The sequence below is a fragment of the Molothrus ater genome, chromosome 18, assembly GCF_012460135.2.
Source record: "Molothrus ater isolate BHLD 08-10-18 breed brown headed cowbird chromosome 18, BPBGC_Mater_1.1, whole genome shotgun sequence".
NCBI classification, from domain to species: Eukaryota; Metazoa; Chordata; class Aves; order Passeriformes; family Icteridae; genus Molothrus; species Molothrus ater.
In genome coordinates this window covers 8,665,811-8,690,986 of record NC_050495.2, presented here as the reverse complement: position 1 = coordinate 8,690,986, position 25,176 = coordinate 8,665,811, and the positions used below count along the sequence as shown (strand labels likewise).

Sequence of the window (25,176 nt, the reverse complement as noted above, 5' to 3'; positions counted from 1 at the left end):
AGCCTGGTGGATTTGTTACCTGTCCTTTTTTGTTCACACCAATAATGCCTGAGGTAGGTTCATGAGGAGCTGTGACAAATATAGTGTCAGCACTAATACGGTTCATGTAGATGCACACTCCAGACTCCAAATCATACATGTGGATATATCCATACTTCGTGATCAGATAAATCACACCATGCTTAATTCCAATCTGCCAAAGACAGGGTTTTATTAGTAAAAACTAGTAAGATTGTAACACTTAAGACAGCTGCCTTTAGCCTAGTCACAAGAAAGCACTGCAGTGACATGCCTTTGTACTGACATTAAGAACAAATATAGCTTCAGGCTTCTTCCTTTCAGACTCAAAAGCAATGAACAGCTTTGCTGGCCATTTGCAGGCACAGCTCCAGTGAAGAGAGGTTGAAGGGAAATTAAAATTCATCTGCAGCAAAGAACATACTCCTCATCCTAATAAGCCAAGCTGAGGAGAAAAGTTTGGGCATAATTAGCATTCTAGTCTAGAATTAGCATTCTAGTTCAGAAACACTAATGAGATAATCCCATTCTCTTCCAACAAAGCCTACCCAAAGCACCAGCAGAATCTAAACCAAGCTCATCTACTGAGTACTCCAGTTTATCTGTCAAGTCACTGAAACTGGAAGGCTTTCAAGCCAAAAGGGTCTTCAGACATAAAAGTATTCTCCCCTTGGAAGTCTTTGGATGTTTTATTAATTAAGCCTTAAGCTGAAGTATAGAGCCACATGAATCCTGCCACACATGCACCTTAGTTATGGGCATCTCTTGGTCTATTTATGAAGCTGGTCTTATGCTCCAAAATAGTCTGATTTTATGACACATTTCTAGTCCTAGAAACATGCTAAGTGAAATGTGATCTGTGATAGCAACCAGCTCTGTTCTTTCCTGAAGAATCTCCCACTTATGCCCCAAATTGCCTTTTCTGTACTGCTGCTACTACAGGAAGTATGCTAATATTCTTATCTAGAACTTGGAACATTAGTAGGAAGCTGAACAGCCGAAGTGATGTTGGATACATTCTCCCTGAACATACTCTCAAGGGGGTTTTTTGTGGTCTGTTTCATTGGTTTGGGGGTTTTCTGGTAGAATTTTTGGGGGTTTTTTGTTTATTAATTTTTTTTAATACAGGAGCGGTCTATGTATTTAAGTTATTGTTTTAATGTCCATGCTACCTCCCACAAACCCATTAACACCTCTCCCAGAACTAGGAAGAATGACAGCAAAGCACTATAGAAAGCAATCTTTGCAGCAGATGTCAGCTCCTTGCCAGGCTATAAAGCTCATTTTTAGGGGAGGGTCAAACATTTACCTGCATTGCCACAGGAAAGTCTGTCTGTGCCTCAGGTGGGAAAAACACATCAACAGCCTTCTTAACAAATGGCTGATTTCCAGTAGCTGGCTGACCTACTTCGATTATGTGCAGCTAGGAAGAAAAGAGTTCATGTCACAAGATTGCCTGCAAGTGCAGCCACATGAAAGAAGTTCCTTTCCTCAGATATGCTACTGAAGTCATCTGCCACATTTGGCCAACAGTCTGGGGAGCTGTGCTCCACATATTCAGAATGTTAAATTTTCTGGAACCTGATAAATTAAAACCTGGGAGAAGAATAAAAAAAAACCCCAAACAACCACTCTTTTTATGAAAGTACTATTCCTATTCAAGATAACCCATTCACGATATTTTGAGTCACACTTGTCAATTCATCAGTTTTGGAGGACAAGACTAGTTAAGCCAAGGCATTTACTGTGGTGTTACCTCAGCCCTGCACAGACTGCTCAGCAGCTGTGGCATATCCAATGCTACTGAATTCCACATTCAGTTTGATGCAAACAACCTACCTATGGCACTACAGGAACGTAGCTGTAGACTTTACCTTGCCTCCTGCAGGACTCCTCACAGCAAAACAGAAGAGGGTAGAAGGTTTGGCATTTCCCTCTATTTTGAATTCTGCAAAAGCTGCTGCATGGCCTTCTATAGGTTGGGAGACTTTTCTGTCAACCGAGTACAGCTGCATTGCACCAACCACACGATTTTGCTAGAAAAAAGAAAGGTCAGCTTTTAGAGAAAAGATTTCAAATGTTTGTAGCAAGACCCTTGGGACAGTAAGCTCAAAAGCAGCAAATGACTCTCATCCCCTCCTCCAACACTTGAACCAAACTAGAAGTCAGGCTATTTGTACACAAAAGATAGTTCTGAATTTTTTATTTACAGAAACCAGAGTTAAACTACAGCAGCTATTAAGTGAAGCGGGGCCAAGGCTCTCCCAATTACCTTCATAACATACTGCTGCCAGGGAACTTACCTGTGCTGAAATTCCTATCAGCAGCAGCCATTTTTGGTGTTCATCTGTTCTGTAATTGATGATTTGGCAGCCTGCAAGACTAGCATGTCTATCAAACATCTTTTGGGGTTGTGATTCTCCCTCCATGCTCCAGTGGTACACTGCTGTCTCTGTCACCAAGGCAACCGTATTCACAGATATCCATTTCCAGAAGATCACTTCCTCAGCCATTGTGTGGGCTTTCATTTTACTTTTCATCTCAATGTTAAAGATCTGAAGTGTTTTCCCAGCTAGTACAACAAAATCCAAGAAACATCACAGATCAATTACCACAATGGCCATCCTGTAGTTTGCCCATTTACAAGCACCCAGTTTAAGCCACTGTTCCAGTGGTGCTACAGACAGGGTTAGTGTCTGTCACATCTTAGTCTCCTTTGACACCTGACTCTTAACAGAATCCCCTCTCCACCCCAACACTTGTACCATCCCAAAACCAACACAATCTCCTTATGGACACTCACACAGACATTCCAACAACTGACAAGCATGGACACTTCAATTTACTGTAAGCTGCAGTAAAAAGACAGTCTAAACTACAGAGCTTGTGTAAACTCTTGTGCTGCCAGTTGGCAGCACTGGTATGCCAAGTTACAGATGTCTAGTAGATGTCACTCAGTATAATTAATAGAAAGAATGGCTCCACTTTATGTCAATTTAGTAGCTGCTGTAGATGACCTGGACTGAGTCAAACAGCATGAGACTTGAAACAGCTTCAGACAGCCAAAGATCATAGCTCCCATTTTGTTTTCCTGTTGGATGAACTGCACACTGAACTAGATGGGCTTCGTACAACAAGTATCTACTGGAGAGGGCAGTCAAACGCTCAGAAAGACTATAGGAAGGTTTGGAGCTTTAGGTCCAGTTAAGATTACGTCTTCATGATTTAGGAAACTACACTGCAGGTTTAGGCTTGATTTCAGTAGTCCTTTTAAACAACCAGAAGCCCTATCCTGCTAAGTAGGCTTAAAACTAACCGAACCAAATTATAAAGAATAAGGGAATCCACTCCTTTCATGAAGTCAAAGTGATGTTTTATTTTACTGCAGAGGAGATAACTCAGCTCCAGGAATATTCTTTTCTGTTCACAAGACACCCACTCAGACTGCTGGAATATTGGCTTGTAATGCCATTATTTCTATCCCCATTTCAGAATTGTTTCCTGCTAGTAACACTTGTGACTGCCAAACTGGGAGTTCGCTGATAGATAAAGGCTGCTGGCCATGGAGAAATCGTATTCAGGAGTTACTAATCCCAAGTTAACATGTATCTTGAACTGCTCTATAATGTTTTAGCATAATCTATACATAAATTGATCATGTTAGTTTAATGCAATGCCAAGAGACAATGCAAGACTTAAGAGCTATCACATGCAGCATTTGCTGCCTGGTTTAACAGCATTGAGAACTGTCAACCTGATCAACAACATCCTAGGAGAGCTCGTTGGCTTCCCTGGGACCAAAAGCAGCCTGCTAATGAACACTTTGCTCTGCACATGCACTTACTGTGTTAGACAGATGCAGTAAGCCTAGTAAACTGATAGCTGGAAACAGTGTATTTACTCTCTTGGACAACAATTTGTCCAGCAATGGCCTGGTGCTATCAAAAGATGGATTTTCAACGCCCACGGTGTGCAGCCTCACATGCAGCCAGTAGACAAGGAGTTCTGGAAGGGCTCTGGTCACCATCTAAACAACAATCCCAGAATACCCATATAGAAAAACTGCTCTTCAGGACAGACTTCCTGAACAGGAAGCATTATGCCTTTCCTAGGTTTAAGAACATAGGAGAATGTGATAAACAGCTAAGAGCTCAAGCTTGTCTCTTTTCTAGACTGAATTTGAGTGTTATGTCACAGTTGGAAATGGCTTCTACAAGCTTCACTAGGCAGTTTAGCCCTGGATGTTGGGAGCTGCAGAAACTACTGCTTTACAACTCCCTAAATGTGGCAACATATATTCAAACTTCACAGCAACTAAAATTCATAGTAACTAAACTATTAAAGAATTATGTTATTTGGATTGAGAAAGCAGGATCTGCTATACAGTCATAGTGAGGGCATGTGTGCACTTGAGTCTTATGTCTACTTGAATACTTTATTACGCCAAGATTCGAGACAAAAAGACTTAAAAGTTTTTCTGATCAAACTACCAAACTGGTGAATCTATTTAGACTATACAGGTGCAATCAAGTAAGAAGATTCGATTTTTGAACATCAGCACAAGAACTTACATTACAGTTGACTGGAGCATGACATTTCTCCATTACACAAAGAATGGAAGCACCCTCGAATGCTGCATTCTCCACTTACACCCACTGCTGAGCACTCCCAGTACAGAGCAGTGCAAGAGGACCAAGAACACAAGGACAATGCATAAATCTTGGTACACCAGGAGAATGCCACATGCAATCCAGAAATGAAATTGTGCATACTGTACATCAGCTAAAATCAAGAACCATTTCATTTCTTTTTCTGAGGGTGGATTTCTACATTTATTGCTCAATAATCCTGGGATTACGAGCAACTGCCCATCATGGCACACTGAGTCACATTATCTAACCATTTTGACTATTGAAGCCTCACTCGATCAGCAGGGAAAAGTCTGGAGTGACAGACTGACTTAATCCACGTGTTATCATGGATAACATACTGGTTAGGTAGCTCTATTAACCCAACCTTTTGATCACTAGATTATTTATAGAAGAGATCATTAAGTTTGCAACACTTGACAACACAACTTTGCACGTCAACATAACATCATTAATTCAACCTTGTCGGTTCAGAGGACAGATTTACTCACTCTGAATGGACAGAACAATACTCCTTTTGAACAAGTCCTAACTGGCAAGAATAAAGCTATATTCTTTGAAGCTGTTGATAATCCATTTAGTTAGTATATTAGTTTTCAAACCTGATTATGTAGTTTCCTTTTAAGAGGTAGATGAAGCTCTGCTAGTGTAGAGAAGGCACTTTCCTTGCCAATACAGTCTGTTTAAAGGGGTCCAAGATAAAGGACAGTAACCTCATAACAGATCTGAATTTTTTTCATTACTACCTTTACCCATACCCAGGGTAAGGCAGTCCTTTGGAAGATGCATAACTATGACTATAAGTGAAGTCAATATTCACTTTAGTTCTCACCTGATGTCAGTATGAGCCTGAGATCAAAGAAGAGAAGTTGAAGGTTTCGCACCAGTTCTGAGGACAGTTTCTTGGACCCCCAAGTAATTTCACCATGATTTTTCACAATAAAAACCACACTTAAGCAGAAATGAATAGCACACAGGACATGCTAGCAGGTCTCTCATAAAAATATTGCAACTTCATTTTGTCTATCAACTGTACTTCCATCACATATACACACAAACACTAAAGCACACTCTCCTCCTTCACTCGGTACAGTCAATAGTCAAAACAGCCAAATGGTTAGAAACAAGCCAATGGAGAACATGATCATTGTAATACCAGTTGAGGATTAAGATTCCCCCACCTGGCCATGAAGTGAACTGTCAAATGGCTACCTTAAAGTTCAGTTCTTTTTATGAGATGGGACCATTCTGTACTACCAAACATACAATGTCAGGACAAAGTTCACTCACCATCTGTTTAGATAAGATGCAGGAAGAAAAGTACATAGTCAGTAACAGTTATTGAGATTAAATACCAGATGTTGGTCATTTGAGAAAAGAGCCAGACATGAATTTAAAATTACTTCTTTGAGCTCAGAGTGCTACTTAAAGGCAGTAACAACACCACAGGTAGCAGTAAGCAAAGGTCTTCTAGCTGCAAGACCTCATGATTGTCAAACTTAACATGTTTGTTATGTTCAAACTTTTACACTTACTGGCCATCCTTATGACATTATGACATCTAGTAAAAACTTCAGAGCTACAAGAAAGGACCAGAACAGGGCAGAAAATATGGCTTTACATACCTATTCATCTATACAAGTGTCCATTATGCTTACAATACCTGTTTAAAGGGAAAGTATACCAGATGCTGACCTGGTCCTCAGTGAGGATAGGAGGCTGCAGTGCCAGGTCCAAGCAACTCACATCCACTTGGAGGCAAATCATCCATAGATTACTGAAAGATCTACTACCAAAAATACAGCATGCAAGTTCAGGCGAGAATTCTTATCCTCATATACATTCTTCTTAGAAAGTTTAGATAATTTTTAAAAGCATTAATAAGTAGTACAGCTAAACAGTAGTTTTCATACTGCAGTCATAAAGGGTGACTCACCTTTGAGCGCTATTACTTTAGAGGCTGGATTCATGATGGCACTTTCTGCAGAAATTGGACGTCTGATGGGTGTTGTTGGATCACTCATGTCAATTATCACTACTTGTGCCTGCTCTCCTACTTTCTCCCTTATGCAGATGAACTTGTCAGACTCCATTGTTAGGGTGCTGAATCCAATGTTTGCTGGATTAATGCCCAAATTTTGGAGCTAGAAAGACAAGAAAACAGTACTTTATTATCCTTCCCATGTTGAAGGTCTAACTCAAGCCTCTATGTCCTAAATCTCCTCCAGAAGGAAATGCAAGACTGACAAGTTTCTCTGACTAGAGTGTACACTATTGAACTCTGATTTATCTTCTGAGTCTCTTTGTTCCACAGGCAAAGAACTGCACAACTGTCAGTATTCAGGTCCTAAAAACATTCTGAAGTTGTATTATTGATGCAAACTAAAAGGAGTTTTAACTTATGTGTTTGTTACTTAACCTGGTTCTAGTAATGTACTAAAGACTACACCAGCAGTAAGACCACTATTCCAGTTTTAGCAAGGCTGGTAAATTTGATGTTCAAAACTTAGGTGTTGAATGTCATTCAGAATGATGATGTTCAGCATCAGAGGGTAGTACAGAAAGAATCAATTACCCTTATGCAAGCCCCTCCTAGCAACAGTGTAGAAGGAAGTCTACACAGCAGATCTCAATTGGCCTACAAGTGGACTTGCTCATCTTACTTCACAGAATACCTAATTCTTACCAGTGAAAGGTAAGAAAGATGTGTTAAAATAAACAATCATTTCATCTCTCCTTGCCCAAGATGTCGTGCCTTAGGCTCAGCAACAAAGGCAAGGGTTGTGATGCAGGCCCCTTCCAGCTGTACGTCCAGCTCTAAAAACATAACTTGTGCTCAACCACACAACAGTAAAAACAAAGTAGTTACTCTAAATGTAACCTGGAGTCATTCTGAGCTGCCAAACAGACTCCCCTACAAGACACCTATGTATATATATAATTTTCATCCTTTTGTGTTAACTTTATTTCCATTCACTCTCAATTTCAGTCAACAGGAGGAGGTGGTAGTGAACAAATATCACTGTTCCATTGGTCCACAGTAAATCAGATTTATCTATGCAGCACAGCCTGGTTTGGTACGTCTGTAAGCTGCATCTTATATAACTGTAACAAGCCTGAGCACCTGCTTTATGCCCCAAAGCAATGCTTTTCAAGCACAGGAACTGCATCAGCTTCACTGAAGCTTCTCAAAGGATTAACCTATACTGCTTTTCAGGGCACTGCAAGTGAAAAATTACTGCCCTCAAGGAGACAGAATAGAGTCTACCACCAGCATCACTGAGTCATTACACTCCTTTGATACATAGCACCAGGAGCCTCACACAATAGACTCAATCCCTTGGGCAAGAAGTCCCATGATGGCATCACAAACACTGTCTTAGTGTGTTTGAGCCGGCTGAGCATGGCTTGTTACAGGTTCTGTAATGCTACTCACTAAATCGTAAACTGGGGATGTAACAGAGATACCTCTCAGTGTGATGTGTCGGGACTGTGCCCAAGAATGCCTCAGGAATTGTTTGTTGTTTCCTGTTGAGCTGACTAATGAAGAGCTATTCAGTTCAGTAATTGCTAATCTCAACAGACTCAACTTTCAGTAATGTAGTATCAGCTAAATGTATGAATGCATAAAAAGACATTTACTCATTGCCATTAGTGTTTCTCAGCAGAACTGAGAGCCATTCAGCTAACATCTCACTTCAGGGGTAAATACTTAATACACAACAGTAAAGTTCAGCAGGTGCCATTCATTCCAAAAGAAAATCAAGGTTTAGGCACAAGGTCATCAGATAACGCTTGCACCCAGAGTTTTGAAAACAAATCTAGCAGGTAGGTGGCTAATACATGCTTCTGTGTCAGGAAGGAAAGAAGTTTTCATACCAAGACAACTTGTGTACCTTTCATATTTAACACACAATGTTTTAGCACCCAATAAACAGGCAAGTTGTAGTTCCACCAACTTCTGTGATCTTGAACAACAGAAGAATAAATGACAGGCTCTTAATTCCACTGTTCTTGCTTGCTTGCTCTACACCAGACAATGTCCACATATTGCCACAAATTACATGTTCACGTATTTGACACTTATGTACTTTGATGTTGAGTATGTTCCGAGTCCATCTGCCAACAGAGTACAGTCCATTATAAGAGACTCATTAAGAGTCACAAGCGTAGTCAAGAAATTCAACTGCAGCACAGCTAAGTTCCTAACTTGATTTAATTAATCCAAATTCAGATATATTTCCAGAGTATAGAAGCAGAAACACAGCTTTTTCAAGGTCTCTTCTCAATTAGTGTGCTTCAGTCTGACCTACTCTTCAAGAAACAGCCCCTGGACACTCATTTTGCAAAGTGAGAACCTTGAGGCATTTCCTTGAAGTTCAGCTTTAAACCCACCATTATTCACTTCACAGTCTGGTCCCTGTTTAAGAAAACATTTTGGGTATCTTTACTAAGACAAGTATGATTTTGCATCACACTCTGGTATTAAAATTTCCTGCTTTAACACATGATAAAATCAAGCAAAGGCTTCAGAAACGTAATGCTAAATTCTGCTTGAGTATCACTGCCATCATTATTAGGGAAACCCATCACATCTTTTAAAGGCTAAATGCCAGTACTCCCTAAAGGACGGTCATGTGAATACTGCAAGCCTCAGTCAATGACGCCAACACTTCACAGTTTAACAGTCTGAAAACACTGAAGACTGTTCCTACTGTTAGGGGAATGGCCTGTATCCTCCTGAGATATGTGAGGCACTGTAAGAGGCATATTTCTTACTGACTATACAGAAGAATATGAGCAGAATCCCTCTACCATCAAATAACGTCTATCAGCCAGCATCACTTTTACCCTGGATGGGACAAATCTTCCAAGATGATCTGAAAAATATTGTTCTAAAGCACCTTCCCCCCTTCCTCATGAATAAAATCAGCATAACTTTATTACAGAAAGTAGCAAGCACTTAGCCATGCAGATTAAAAGGCCTCAGGTGAAGATGCTACAGATCATTACTGAGGTGTATATATATATATTAATTAGCGATTTTTCAGTTTATTTTCATAAAGAAGTGAATAACAGGCCTCTCAACTACTACTGATTTTTCATTTTTTTATTATGCTTCTTAGTCAAGCAGTACCCTCTCTCAAACTAAGGCTGTTTTCTTCTGAAAATAAAGATTCACCACTACACAGTCATTCCAAAGGTATTTATTATGATTTCCATTATTCCATTTACCATAATTTCATTATTTCACCCACACCTTACTTTTGGGTAATCCAGTTAAGCCCTACCAAGCAGCCCCATGTAGGTTACAGCAAGCCTTGCTGTAGGGGAAAGGGTGACATTCTGTTCCACAGGTAACACCCTAATGCCTCTCCTGCCCTAACACCCATTAGCTACACACAGAGCATAGAACCATTTTCATTATCAGGCTGAATGAAGCAGATCAACAAGGACTTTTGCTTCATAGACATCCAATACTACTACAGAGTGCATTAGACACCATAAGACCTTCAAGCATTTTACAGATATTGAGAACTTACTGACATGGTAAAGATTAAACTAAGATGTATTATTTGTTTCTCAACATGAATGAAGACACAAAGATATTGAGGATGAAAGACCATTATTAATATGATATTTAGTCTTTCTCTGTTCTTTACCAGCATTGTACCATTTGCTAAGAAATTAAGTCAAGATGTCTTTTACACAAGAGCTTTACTAAATATTGAGCTTTCAAATGCATTTCCCTTACTGTGAAGTGCAGCAATCCAGGCTGAGCCAGCACAGACCAACTCAGATACTTACACCTCTAGTCTTCAAACTAAGCCTATTTCTCTAATGAGAAATAATTAAGCCTTACTGTCTAATACTGACACTCCAGTAATTGGGACCTACCATCAGTTAAAAGGAGTCAGAACTCTGTGAATTTAGTATCTCTTCAGAGTTTAGTGTGAGTATCCCATTTCAGCTTCATGCTACATAATTCTAGCATAAATGCTTGCTAGAGGTGATCAACTATTGTTTCTAAGGCCATTAGAAAAGAGTAAGGCTTGGACAGAGGCTGTATGCACCCAAATAAAAACTGCCTGCTAAAAGCTCTGTAAGCACACATCTTTTAAAATGTAATGCAAACCAAGAATGCAGTAATAGCTTCCCATAACTCATGTAACTACATAAAGCTCTAATCATCCCCAGTAAGGATGTCCATGTGATTGTTGGACATTCCTACTCAACTGCTCACCCTCACCTCATCTCCTGCTATAGTTCCCATTTTGACAGCTGAGGGACACCAAGGAAGTACGTAAGACCTAAAACATGCAAGACCACTGGTCGGAGCTGCAGTTGCAATCAGGCTTTCATCTAAAGTGACATTTACTCCCTACACAAAAATCTATTTCTGTATGTTTGTGATGAGGATTGGATCATCTATCAAATGAGTTATCACTACCATGTGAGGGGCACTTCTGAATCCAATGAGCAAACTGAGGCTCTTCATCACTGAATAGCTGAATCAAGTCATAATATTTAGCCCTACCTTTTGAAAACAAATCTAAAAAGTCACTTACAGCTTGCAAATATTCCTGAGTGCTTCTTAAGTGCACACGTCCAACCAAAGCAAACTTATGAAAACCATCCAGCTCAGTCATGCCTATTGCACAACAGATAGTAATTCTTAATAAGACAAGTCAGACTATCCAAACAAAGTGGTTTTGTCTTGAAAATGATGGAAATCAATCTACATCCTTTATGCTTAAACCAGGATATTTTAGCTTGTCAGTGCTGCACCAAGATGTGCAGCACTTGCATACTGAGATCATGTCACGCACCCAAGTTTTCTCACAGCAGCTGGCTGTGCTCAAGAGGCTGGATCAGTTACTGAACAGGCAGCAGAACGATGTGTCTGTGCATCGAAGGTTCCAATCTTGGAACCCAAAATCTTGCTTAAGCAACAGTTTTCCCCGTAGACAAGCAAAGATTTTTGCTAGTGAGAAAAAAGCTCAGAGGCACAAGGAGACAAAAGCAATGACTAAGTGAAGGAAAAGTTTAATTTTAGATCAGGAACACTTTGTACACTGGATTCCACTCTATCTACCAGTACATTTGGTCTTTTACTGCACTTCCATTGTAAACTGCAATTCCCTTGGAAGAGTTCAATCTGGTAAATAATTCATAATTCACTGCTCCAACAGAAATGCTGGAGTTAAGAACCTGATTAAATCACATTAGCTTAAGTAGTATGCACGAGTAACTCAGCGCAGCAGGACTTGGCATAGTTTGCACTGCTGCAGCTGGGCAGTCACCAGACAGATAAAAACTAAGTCCTTGTCTTATTCCCCTCCCTTGCTATGGAACTTAAAACTCCAATATTCTCTGGGGAAAAAATGAGCAAGATGAAAGTTCTTAATGAATTTGTGAAGACTCATAGTGACAGAGTTCTTTTCTAAAAATAACTGTTCAATTGCATTAAATGGAGCTAAACAAACAGACTGAATTCCTTCTACCACATCAAGACCTGCTATCTTTTTTTCACTGCAACCATTCTCTGTCCTTCAGCTCACACACGACTTGAACACACAAGGTGTAACAACTTCAAATTTAACATGCCCTGTGACTGGCAGTCACTCCTCCTGCACAGGCTTGGAACTACTACAATTAGAAGGATGATCAATGTAAGACAAAATGTTTACATTCTTTGTGCATTCATTCTGCTTGATCCCTAGCACTCCTCCAATTCTACATGGACCAAGATCACTGTTTCACTTCACACTACCATTTATCCACTTCCAGCAAGAGAGAGTGGGAGAGAAGCGTTCAGTATTTAGCACTGCAACTTATGTTTAGCTTCTCTGGAGAGCCCTTTCTGCACGGTTCAGTTCTTCTTTTAGTAAAGTACAGACAACTACCTCGGGAAGACACCGAACTTAAGGGAAATAATGTTTCATCAGCAACAGGCTGAACTTGGAATTAATTATAGCACTAACTGATATTCTAATCACTTACAGCTGGATTAATTAAAAAGGCTACAGGTAGAAACAGTACACAGATTGAATTAAGGCACAGAACGATTTTACAGCTCAGGATCACTGGAACACACAACAATTACATGGAATTTTAACTTTTTTGGCTTTATCATAAAGCAGCACAGTAGATTGACCATATTAATTTTAAATATGATAATTTAACCATAGTCAAGACAATTACTTGAAAGGAATGTGAGGGGGGGAGAGAGATTAATCTGATAAGGCTAAATATGTATGGCAGTGTAGTATTATCAAGAGAAGGCCTAATGTCTTCACAAATTCTACCAGACAACAAGCACCACGTAACATTAATTCATGACTTTTGATTCTAGTTTACAACATCCAGTGAGTTAGAGCTGATATAACCGTACTGCAGATATCCAGCCAGAGCAAACACTAGGAGTTCCTACATTCCTTCCATTTTCCCTCCCTATTTATTCCACCATGTAGGGACAACTGCAGAAGCAGCATGAGGAGGCTACTGCATGCCTATTCCCAGCTACTACTGATTTCAGTCTGACTTTAGCAGAGTATTGCTTTAGGGCTTCTGCACTCAGCCTGGGGGAGAAGCAAAGGAGTACACAGGAAAGAGTGAATGGTGAAGAAGTTTGCTCCTACATGCTAGCAACGAACACCCCAGGGTTCTCCCTGCTCCTCCATGCAGCTTTCCTGCTGAGAAAAAGTAACTCAAGCACAGGTTTAGCCTTTTCAATAAGATCAAATTGCTTAAGAGCAAAAAATAGAGTATGACTTCAGTACAAAACCCTTGAAAAGCAGGTGGGCCAGCCCCTCACCCAAACCTGAGGTAGCACAATGCTGATATTGGCAGTGCTGCAAGACACACAACACTGGTAATCACAGAAACAGTCATTTAACATGCAAAGCAGCACAGGACACCTCCTGCATATTAAGTGGGATGTCCTCACATTGCTATTGTATAGATCAAACACAATCAGCAGGATTGGTTATGCTTGCCAGTTTTAAATGGTAAGAACTATATGCTCTCTAAAAAGAGTCTGACAACAAAATCACTTTGATCCCAAGTTTCTTACCCAGCCAGCTGTTCCGCAGCTCTTACGAACCTATTTGAGGTTACTATAATCACTGCTAGAGTGGACACTGGCAGGGAGGGGGTGGGAGAATTCTTCACCATGTTAAACTCTCCCAACCCATGAAAACTCAGAGGACACAGGTTTGTCTCCTCCCTTGGACGGAGACATTTGATATTTCTGGAATTCACTCTACTGGTTTTTTCTGGCTAGAGCTCCTTCTAGGGTCACCAGGACAGTTCTTCCAGTTAAGCAAAAAAATACATACCAAAGGGAGCTGGAAGTGGCCATAACCATTTCCCAACCTGAAATGCCCAGAGTGGCATGCAGTCCACACTGGGGGATGATACCTAGTTCGTATTTTGAAATGGATGCCTGATTTGACAGAAAGGGGCGGTGCAGCGACAGAAGGATGACTTGCCAAGTCCACTTCCTGTTCTCTCATTCATTTAGCAAATTCCTTTAATTCCTGCCTCAAACTGCACGTTCAGAGACTGCTGTTCTCTCACTCCATTTACAACCCTCCCTCACCACCAGGTCACAAGGAAACACATAAACCGGTTTGTCTGTGCTGCATCCATTGGCTAGGGATCTTTTCCAGTGCTGGCGTTATGGTTTTCACAGGATATTAAGAACAGAACCATGTCATTCCGAGGGAGGATTTTTTTAATATTGTTATGTTTGGAAAGAGGGACAGCAGCTGTGCAGCTTCCAAGTCCAAATGGTTTCTTGCACCTCATCTCACCAATTTCCTCACAGCTGCAGAAAAAGAGGTTCCCAGGAACCTTCGCGATCCAGAGGCTGATGGTCGTTTAGGTGAAAGGGAAAAACCACAATCCGCCTGCAAGACTGCGGCGTCCACCCAAGCTGAGGCGGGGGAGCGCCCGCGGTGCCCGGGGCGAGCAGCGCGGCTCCGGCGCGGCGCCGCCCCCTCCCCGGAGCGGGAGGTCCCTCAGGCGACGAGTGACTCTGCACAAATCGCGGCCGCTCCGCACGCCGCGGGGACGCAGCTCCGGGGATGGAAGGATAGACGGACGGACGGATGGATGAGCAAAAGCGGCAGCTCAGAGTCCGCACCGGGGGCGGGCTCGGCCCCGCACTCCTTCCCGCGGCGCGCAGCGGGACGGCGGCCGCGCTCCGCAGGGAAGGAAGGAGGGGACAGAGAAGATCCCCCGCAGGCTGGCCCCCTCTCCCCGCCCTCAGCGCTCCCCCGGCCCGCCTAGGCCGCAGCCCTCCCCCCCTCTCCTAAAGACGGGGTGAGGCAGAAGAGGGGGACCCCAACCCCGTGCCTTTTCTGCCGCCCCCCTGCGCTCACCTGGAAGTGCTCCTGGAAGCGAATGGGCAGTATCTGGGCCATGGCTGGGGGCGAGCTCCCCGGTGTAGGGGCGCGGGGCAGGAGCGGGCGGTGAAACGGGGCGGCCGCCGGTGCTCCCCTCACGGCGGCGGAAGCGGCGCAGGCGCGGAGCCCTCGCTGGGATGGCGCCCGGCGCGCCCGCCGCTCTCCTCGGCCTCAGTGCGGGGCCGCTCACTCGCCGGGATCACTCCGCACCTCAGCCTGCCAGGGTCTCCTCAAATAGTCCCTCCCTGCCGCGCTTCTTCCTCCGCCCATCGCCGCCGCCTCTCTCCCGCCCTCACCCTCCCGCCTGACTCTGCCCCGCTATCTCTCACTCCCGCTGAGGGCGCGGGCTGGGGATGGGGCTGTGAGGAGCGGGTGGTCCCCGCCGCGGCTACGGCCAGCGGAGAGGGGCGGGAGGGGTTGTCAGAGTGCAGGTATCCCTCCGCTGCTGCCACACACGCTCACGTGACGCGGCCCCCTCCCCGGCTCCCTCCGGCGCTGCCCCTGGCCGACCCTCACCCCGGGCCGGGGCTCCTCCTGACCCCTCCTCACCCCAGTCCCCCGAGGCTGCCCCCTGACCCACCCGATCCCCCGGCGCTCCTCCTGACCCACCCTCACACCGGCCCCCCGGGGTCCCTGCGGGCCCCCCCTCATACCAGCCCTCGAGGCTTCTCCCTTGTCTTCCCCACAGCCGCGCGGCGGTGCCGGGGCAATGCTCCCCTCAGCGCCCCAGAGGTGAGGACTAAGACGGGGAACAGCCGGGATCTGCCAGGTGGGCACTGGAAGCCGGGAGCCGCCTGCCTGGCATCTGTCGTAGTGGCTGCCTGTGCCGAAGTGCGACCCTTCTCCTCCTTGACAGCCCCAGAACCCCCAAAGGCACTGACTGGGTTCTGGCTGGGTCAGATGGTTGCTCTTGGCCCACCACCCACCGACTTATCCTAGTACCATGCGGGCTTTGCTCCTTGCAGTCATGCCCAAAGGTAGGTTCAAGGCGTTTATGACCAGTTATCAGCCATGAAAACCACCCAACTGTTCTGCCCTGTTCAATTTCTAAATAGAAATAGGGCTCCTTCCCCAAGAGTTGACGTTGTGAGTTGGAAGCTCTTCAATAACCGAGAAGTGAAGGGTCCAACATGTAAGAGATTCATCAGCAGTTTTTTTTTTTTTACTCTCCCTCCTAGTCAGCCCATTAGCATTAGATGAGGAAGGTGAAGTTAATGTTAGTGCTATTATACTTCTCCTAAATTACAGTAATCCTTTGAGGTGGAAACAGCTGCAGTGGTACTGGCTCCAGCACTTTTATCCAGAGCATTGTATTGTTCACATTTTCCCAGAGAGCTCAGCTCTGGGAAACACAAGATTATAGGAGAATCTCTAATATAAAGCTGAACAAAGGACCCCTGAAGACTCAAAACCAGAGGCAGATTAAAACAATTTCATATACATTACAATTTAAACCTCATTATTTTCACTTAACCTCATTCATTTTTAATACATGGGAATTCATAAAACTGGGTTAAGTTTCCAAAGGGATAATAGGCATGGCTTGCTGAGACACCTGGGTTCCTACTGGCACACAGAGTCACAGGCTGCAGCCATGGGGATCCCTTGGTGAAGAATGGTCTACAGTGGACTGAGGAAACACTGAACAGGAAGGTAGGAATGAGAGGCTGCTAAAGCCCCATCCCTGCAGAAATCTGGGATCTGTAGCTCTCCCCAGAGGACTCAGGATCTGGGTTATGCACCACAGTCTGGTCTCTCAAAAGAATGAAGAAAAACTGGAGGTAAAGTGGAGACAACCTTTGTGTGGTCTAAAGGGGTTTGAGTAGCATCTGCTCTGTAGGTTTGTACGTTGCAGTTTAATTTTGGTGGTTATGAGTTCTAAATGAGGGCAAGTGAGCAGTGCTGCAGAGACAGACTACCAGTGGGACATCAGGACATATTTGTCACCAGCCCATTTTGGTACGGTGAGTGTGTCTGTCAACTTCTCTCCCTCACATTCACTTTATGGATGCTAATTAATTACATCTAGAGCTCCTATTTTTGCTAATTTATATCTATTGCTTAAAAAAACCCAAAAAACCCCCAAAAAACAAACCACATATTTTCATCACTTATTGTACAAATTAAGTAGTGATTCTTAAGTAGTGTACATAGTTATAAGAGATATATTTTTATATCATTAATATTTTAAAGAAAATTATGACAAAGAGGCAACATATTTGTCTCTGAAATATTTTTATTATTAAGAATTACAAAGTCATTGTGTACTGTGTGCAATCTTAGTAGTCTGGCACTAGGCTGCTGCCATGAACTGGAAAGATCACTGGCTAAGGAAACCAAGGCTCTTTTAAAGTATAATTAAAATTAAAGGTCTGTTATATTTCTTCCCTCCAATTTTAATAATATAATCTTTCATGCCCACTCCCAGCTGGCCAAATCCTAATTACAGCATCCCATAATTTCTGTAGTAAAAAAAAATCTCACTTTATGTAAAAGTGCTTTGCCACACTTCTGTCTGCTGATGTCTTTCTCATTTGTACTTTCTTTGCACTGCTGTGTTTAAATATCTGTCCTTTATAAGACCTGGCTTTGCTGATCCCAACGGTTGGATTCTTTGCAAGTGTGATTGGCTCTGAAGAGTGAGCTGAACGTGTTGGACATTTTGGCACAAATCAAAAAACCAGGAAAAGTATTTTGCCATATTTTCTCTATTCTGCAGCCTGCTGAGCTTCCACAGCTAAAGAAACTGACCTCTGTACTGTCAGCTGTGTGCACGGATGTTTTAACTGAGCCTTTTAACCTTGTTTTCTATATTTAGTTTGGGGTCTCTCAATAAAAAGGCACTACTGGCCTTATTTAAGGTATTTTTCCTACAGTCTATAGTCTGTTAAAAGGGAATGTAAAAGGTCTCTAATGGTTTGCTGTGTTGGTGCCCCTGTGATTAGCTGACTGCTACTCCCCTGCTCCTTCATCCAAGGCAGAGCCACAGCAGCCAGCAGCTGAGAAGGGTGTAATCCCTAGCAATCCTTTAACAATGCAAATGGAAAAGCTCCTGGTAAATGTTTCTCTATTTTTTTCAGAAGTTGCTCTCATCCAAATATTTGGGTTTCTGGCTCATCCTATGGATGGCAGCCTGATGCTCTTTTTCCAGTGTTTGAGAAGAGCTACATTCTTGTCTTGGAGGGGCTGTTATTTACATGGAAAAATGTTGTGTGTACGTTCCCAGTCTTCTTCCCACAGAATCAGCCAAGGAAGTCTCACTGAAAAAAGCAATGTGCATTTCTCTTAAATGTTTCTCTCAGGTTCTTGCTCAACAACATCCGTTCAAATCACTGCTTAACTACACAAGTGTTCAATTTCCAAATGTTTGGCCACTTTCCTCTTTTGATTCAAGAAGGTAAAAAAGTCACTGGCACATCTTCTGGCCTGCATGAGAAAGGATCCACTACAGGAGACCTGCATGAGTGGGAACACCCAAACACTTGGAGTGTTCCTCAAATTGCAGCTCCAGGAAACAAGGAATCTGTGGGTTGGACTTGCACATCCTTGTGCACGATCACTGCAAACTGCTGGAGAGCTGCTGCGTGTGGCACAGCACTGAACACAGGATGTTGATCCACATCTGTTCTCAGCTGATGAGTGCTGCCTGGCACTGTCAGAGCATCAGCGTTTTGCCTAACAGATAAATGCAAACCTTGGGAATGCTGGGTCAGCACAAAGATGTTTTGGTGCAGCAATGATAGCGTGTCACAACAACTCATAAAGCTCTGATTTGGTCTCTTGTGGAGAAAATTTGCATTTCATGCATCTCAATGCCCTATCTGACTGCCCTGTTTGCTTGAGAATCCAGTTTGAAATTGTACTCCTTGTTTTTCAAACCACACCCTCGCTCCTTGGACTCCTTTCCAGCTGGTCTCCTGGAGACGGCAGAGCCTGCCCCTTTCCTTCCCTCTCTCTGTTCTCTCTCCTTCCAGCAAACTTCTTGCTGCTGAGTCAAGAACTGTCTTCTATCACTGTCTCCCTTCCAGAACTGACTCCTTGTACATATCCCACAGTCCTTCATTTCACTGCAAAGCTCCATTCAAATCATGCTCTTTTGGCCTGGAATTCAATTATCCTTTTCCATCTGTTCTTACTGAATGCATAACTCTGGGTCATACAAAGCACTCTGAGGCTCTGGATGAGTTTCTTCTGTGGTTTTTGGAAGTCATTGTGCAAGCTCCTGAGAGCAAGCTGGTAAAAATTGTGATGTTTTTGAAGTAGTTATTTGAAATGTAAAGATTGTTGTGGAATTGTTTAATATGTAATTATTTAATGTCTAATTTATTCTTTGACAAGAGAATGGTGTTATACACACTTAGCATTTCAAGACAGTCCTGTTATGGTGGATTTTACTCTTGACATATCACTTTATGAATTTCCTTCAGTATGTGAGACTCCATCCTGTATTCTCTGCACATGAAAGCTCTGCTGGAGATTGTCATCTCCATCAGCAGAATCTGATAGCATTTAATGTCAGAATGAACAGGAGTGTCTAAAGCACTGCAGACTGGAGGCCTTCAGGTTCCCCACAGAGAATGCCATGGTGATACACAATTTACCTGCAATGTGCAAACAATATGTTTCTCTTGCCTTCCAGGAGCATTTCCATTTCAAGGAGCTGTTTCTGTTCATGAACAGAACACCAGCATCGATGCTCTCTGTGCATTTGTAGAGTTGTTTGCTCCTCCCTGCACTGCTGTTCTTCAGGCTTTGCAGCACAGGTGCTGAATTCCTTGCATGGCAGTTTCTTAGCTGAAATTGCAACTCCTCCAGCCCAGCCTTGTAAAAACAGGGATGTAGTGGTCAGTGATGCAAAGCTGGATAAAGGGCAGGAGAGTCAACATCTGTCTTCAAAATCCTGACAAATGCATCAGGGCTGCATTCTACATCAACCTTTTTAGAAGCTGAATTCCTCCAGAGTGTTTTCTCTGGCAGCTCATTCATCAAGCAGGTAGAGTGAATGTGTTCTTTGGAAGTATGAGCAATGGCAAGAGATGAGGTAGCCCATATAAATCCAGCATGCATCTCTTGCTATTTTCACTAGGTTTGGAACAACAGAATCCAAGCTATGTTTGTATATAGACCAAGTAAAATTTTAGCCTAAAGTATCTGATTCTTAATTAACATTTAGGAGCCGAACTAGTCAGTGTGCATAAACAGGGGATGAGAAAGGGCTGGAAAGGCCCTGGAGGGGTCTTCTGGTTATCACGAGTGTCCTACAGCCTGGCCAATATTGTCCAATTGCAGATTAATAGGGTGATTTGAGAAATGCTTAATATATTGGCTGTTAGGGCCTTTTAGCTATTTCCTTTGAAATAGACCCTTGAGAGGGAAAACCTCAGTGCTCATTTTCTTAACATTATTATATTATCCAGGAAAGAGAATGAAGCCAAGAAAAGCAGTTACTGGTAAACCATAGGGATGGTAAACAGACCTTTTATTTTCTAAAGGGTATTTACAGTATATTTCCCATTCTCCTACTCCTGGAAAGAAGTACTCTCTAAATTCATCATCTGAGAATTTCCCCCATCTTCAGAAGGAAGAAGTCTTTATGAGTGTGCTTTTGCTATGTTTACCTGTGTCCTTTTCCCCAACACAGGCAGTTTTGAGATCATTGGCCAAATTCAACCATATGTGATACAGAGGAATGAGCTCAAAAGGTACTGGATTCCAGCAAGTTTCATGAAAACAGGCAGCCAGAATGGAGAGACTTTTATTTAGAAGGAAGGGCTGAAGTGGGAATTCAGCTTTTATTGGCAAATTTATGAAGCAGTCAGTGCAAATCATGAAAAAAAAATCTTTGACCAAGGACAGTACCTTCTTGAGTTAGTTTTATTGTTCATAAAATATTTTTGTTCCCTTTTCTTATGCCCAAATTCCTGTTTTTATATGAATCTGTACCTTTGCATTAGCTTTAAATATAGGTTCAAAAATCCTCTCCCAAAACCACCATTATTTTCTGAACTGTGTTCTCCCCTTCAAAAACAGGTTTTTGTTAGACCATGTAATGCTGTTTTATGTAACACAAAGGCCCTGGGTATTTTTTTTCTTCTATCAGCTTATAGAACTTCAGGATGCTGAAGATAAAAGTCACTCTCATTTTTTATTCACTCCTGGCTTTCTCTGTCTGGAGTTCTTTATGGTACAGGTTTTAATGGACATTCTCTGCATTTCTTGTTTCTTAATGACATGTACGACCTGAATGTAGCAGACTGGCTTTTCTGGAACTTCAGTCTTAACTAGAATATTCAAGATACAAGCACAACACAAAGATATTTCCCAGAGAGGTTGGAAAATCACACATTTACTACATTTTAGATTATGGACAACAAACAAGATGGCTGAGCTGGAATAAAATGTAGGCAAGCACAGGCTTACAAGCTGGAAGTCCTCATAATGAAATGTCTACCTAAAAAAAAATCCTACTAGTGCTCAGTGCCTAAAAGGCAGAAGAATACATCAGCACTTTGCAACCCTGTCACTAGAATGAATTTAGATGACACAAGATGAAGGCAGACATGCCCCTTTCTGCCAGATCTTTCAGTGTAACTGATGCTACTTTGTGAGGGATGTTGAAAAAAGGGAGAAAACCTGTGCAGAGGCGTTAACAAGCACCAGAGGGAATTTACAATGCTGTCTTTTTAGAATATAATTAATCTTTTTAGAAAGATCTTCCTGAATTTGAAGAGTATTTGGTACTTTCTACTTTTCTAAAGGCCCAAGGGATGCTCTGAAACATAAAAAAATTACATCATATTTTTGGCAAACTGTGCTGTTCCAGATATGTAGTGTTTCTTAAGCTAACACAAAAAATGAAAGGGGAAGCATACAAAGTGCTAGCTAAATCATTTATTTAGCATTTTGTTGTCATGTTTCTTTGCAGATTTTTGGTCCTTATAATGGAAAAATATGTGATCTAATTAAGTACTAATTTCAAAAAGAATATATGAAGATTCTTATGGAGTAGCTTTTAGTTGCCTCCTGCTTTCTATACCAAGCCATACTGCATCCAGGAAGCAAAGGGATGATTTCTACCCCAGTGCCAGAATTTCCCTCTTTCATCTTAGCTCTCCACAAGTCATTTGCTCCAACTCAACCAGAGTCCAGTGCTTAAATTCTAGATGGAGTAAGGCTGGAGCTACAGCACATCAAAAGTGGGTAATCTTTGTATGTTTCTACCCATATAACGAGGACTGAAACATGTTAATAACAAGCAGCTCTTCTTCTGTTTCTTTGGTCATGCTGGAAGAGGCAAACTAAAGAATTGAAAGAAACATGTTTAGTGTTAAGAAATAAGCACTTTCACAGGCCCCAAAGATCTTTAAATATGTGCATATTTCTCTCTCCTAGCTCAGAATGTGACTGAGACAGCACATGATATGTTGCCTGATGCAAGAACTATGTTCAGTTAATGCATATTGCCAAGTCTGTGTCTGCAAACAGGAGCTTGATTTGCTATGTCTAGGCTGTGACTGGTCTTACTCCTTCATAAAGGCAGCAAAATAGCAGAATACATAGTAGAATACAGGGAAGTCTTGAGCTTTTTGATCAATTCTAGAACAAGGGTAGTCAAATCTAGGCCATAGGATTAAAACACAGCCTGAATCCACTTTCATTTGTGACATAAACATTTTGGAATGGTCTGTCCTTTCCCAGTCCACCCACTCATGTCAAAAAATGATGTGGTTGGATGTGCTGATGATGCCAAGGTCATGGTCAGCTCTGGGCAAGGTCTGGTTAGGCAGAGCTTTCTGAGGTCCTGCCTAACCAGAGGCCTGTGTGTTAGACCTTTTCACAAGTGTGTTACCTCCTCAGCTGCTGGGTTACAAAACAACAAGGCAGCATCTATGACACTGCTGATCTCAGATATCACTTCCTCTGTCATCTCCATTCATAGTTACATATGACATGCAGAATTATTTTCAGCTCTGCTTGGCTTGAATGTAAACCAGCTTTGCAGCTCCCCTCTGGACTCTGTAGATACAACAGCAGGAAGAAGCCACCTCTTGTCCCTTTGGGCCAGGAGGACATGCCAAACATCAATGTGGATGTGTTCCTGAAGACCAAACTGCTTTCTGTAAGTCTGCTCACAGACTTCATAATCCATCTGGTTTCTGTAAAATGCAGTTATTTACAGCAAAGGTCACTTCACAGTACAGTAGCTGCTGTTTATGTTGCTATTTCTGATGAGGCTCAATATTGTCTATTTTTCATTCTATCTCAATGCTGCCTTTAATTGCCTCTTTCCAGCAGATTTATGTATTATCCCTCCCGGCTGTTCACACACAGACTTCCCCTTACTTGGCAATCTTCCAGTCATTCCGTACTACAGAGGTACTAAAACAGCAGAGCAGTTGATGAGAGTTAAAATAAAACTGCATTATGTTGTACTACATGGCCTACAGCTGACTGAGCAATTGGGCAACAGAGCATCTGAGACTCAGCAGAAGTTCTCTTCCTTCTCTTGATTTCTCATTTTATACTTTCAGGCAGGTACAAAAAAAGGTGGTAGAGGCTTAACAAATGTATCTTGAAATGTTATCTAATGCCTTTATTTATCACTACTCCAGGGAAGAGTATGTTGGAATTAATGATTCTCTCAAATAACAAACGAAAATTGTTCTCACAGGAATCAGCTCCATAACCCTGACACTTGAGACACGTGGGGAAGCAGAGACATTCCCTGGAGATCTCCTGGGGTCATTAGCACAGCCAGGCTGACTCAGTAGTACATCTGCATGTGCCCAACTGCAAAGATACAAGGAACCTTAATGGTTTTACTGTGGTGCTCAACATAAATACACACCTATTTCCTAAATCAGTACATTCTTAATTTAAGGCTCCAGTGTCTTGCTGTTTAATGCAGCCAGACCCCACTGCTCTGTCATTGCCAGTAGCTGATGGTGTCCAGTAACACGTGGAAACCAGCAAGGGGGGGCTGTGTCCCACAGAAGAGCTGCTGTGGTTGTGCTCTTCACCCTGCCTCACTTGGGCACAGGTGAAGCCCTCGGGCTCCTGGCAGGCTGCCACTGTAAACCCAGCACAGCTGGCTTGAGTGGAGAGTAAGGCCTCAATATTGCATTTCAAACACTGATTAGTAAAGCAGGTGATTGAAAAAAAAGGTGTTTGTTTAGCTTATGGGGATTGGAAAAGAAAACAGCTCCAGGAATCCAAAGCTGGAAATGCTACAGCAGTTGGGTACATGGGATTCCTCTGAATGAGCTTCCCTCCCTCCAGCTTTGGCTGCAAGGATGAAAGTCTTTCTCAGACAAGTGCTCAACAAGCACCTGAAATCCAGCTCAAAGAAAGCCATTCAAAAGGGTCAAGAGAGAGGATTCATGCAGTAAAATAAATACCTGGAGATGGAAAAATCTTTCTCCATTTTTCCTCCCACATGTTTTGGAATTATTGTGCCAGGAAATTATTAAATCACACAAGTTTCAGTAATGAATGGATTGCTTGGATGGCATGGAAAATTGCTGAGGGATATGGCTTAAGGAAAATAACTTTCCAAAGTCAGTGACGAAAGATCAGATGGATGAGCAGGACCACAACTTAAATGGACTTCTGAAAATAGAACTGGTATGGTACTGAAATAGTACTGGTACAATTAAACTCTACTGCAAAAAAATTCAGAAGCCAAGTTCCTCCCTTCACATCCGAGTAAGAACCTACCTGAAGGTCAAGACATTCACAGGTTTTCTACCATCACCAAATTTGGGACCCCACAAATACCACAAGAAAGTTTTCAAAAAGGTTTGTATCTTTTTTTGCCTTACTCCTGTTTCACCTGTCCCATGTTCATGCATACATCCAGTTATTGATATTCCTGATAATACCAAATACTGTGGCAAGGTTACTTTTTAAGCAACATCTGAAATTATTTTATCATCACAAATAAATTCTTTTGCAAAAATAAATGCTTGTTTACAAATAACATAGAACTGTCATGCCCTCTTTTGTTCTCAGAAAACAAAACCCACCAGCTGCAAAATTATGTCCATGCTGGTACAAATTAAACAAGTAGGTCCTGTGTTTGAACAGATATTAAGGGG

The 25,176-nt window shown here is 42.3% G+C and overlaps 1 protein-coding gene across 3 annotated transcripts in view; it reads right to left on the bottom strand.

Moving 5' to 3' along the window:
* Nucleotides 1–15,209, bottom strand: part of CLTCL1 (clathrin heavy chain like 1) — a 34,639-nt gene extending 19,430 nt beyond the window's left edge. For 2 of the 3 annotated variants that reach the window (XM_036392899.1, XM_036392901.1), the window contains exons 1-6: nucleotides 15,056–15,208; nucleotides 6,604–6,811; nucleotides 2,322–2,590; nucleotides 1,893–2,054; nucleotides 1,328–1,441; nucleotides 20–193 (exon numbers count right to left, since the gene is read on the bottom strand). In XM_036392899.1, coding sequence (XP_036248792.1) covers nucleotides 20–193; nucleotides 1,328–1,441; nucleotides 1,893–2,054; nucleotides 2,322–2,590; nucleotides 6,604–6,811; nucleotides 15,056–15,097 — 969 coding nt within the window. In that variant the 5' untranslated portion in view covers nucleotides 15,098–15,208. Of the gene's footprint in view, nucleotides 1–19; nucleotides 194–1,327; nucleotides 1,442–1,892; nucleotides 2,055–2,321; nucleotides 2,591–6,603; nucleotides 6,812–15,055 lie in introns of all 3 variants that reach the window. The other variant, XM_036392902.1, reaches the window with a different exon arrangement.
* Between the last annotated feature and the right edge of the window lie 9,967 nt (nucleotides 15,210–25,176).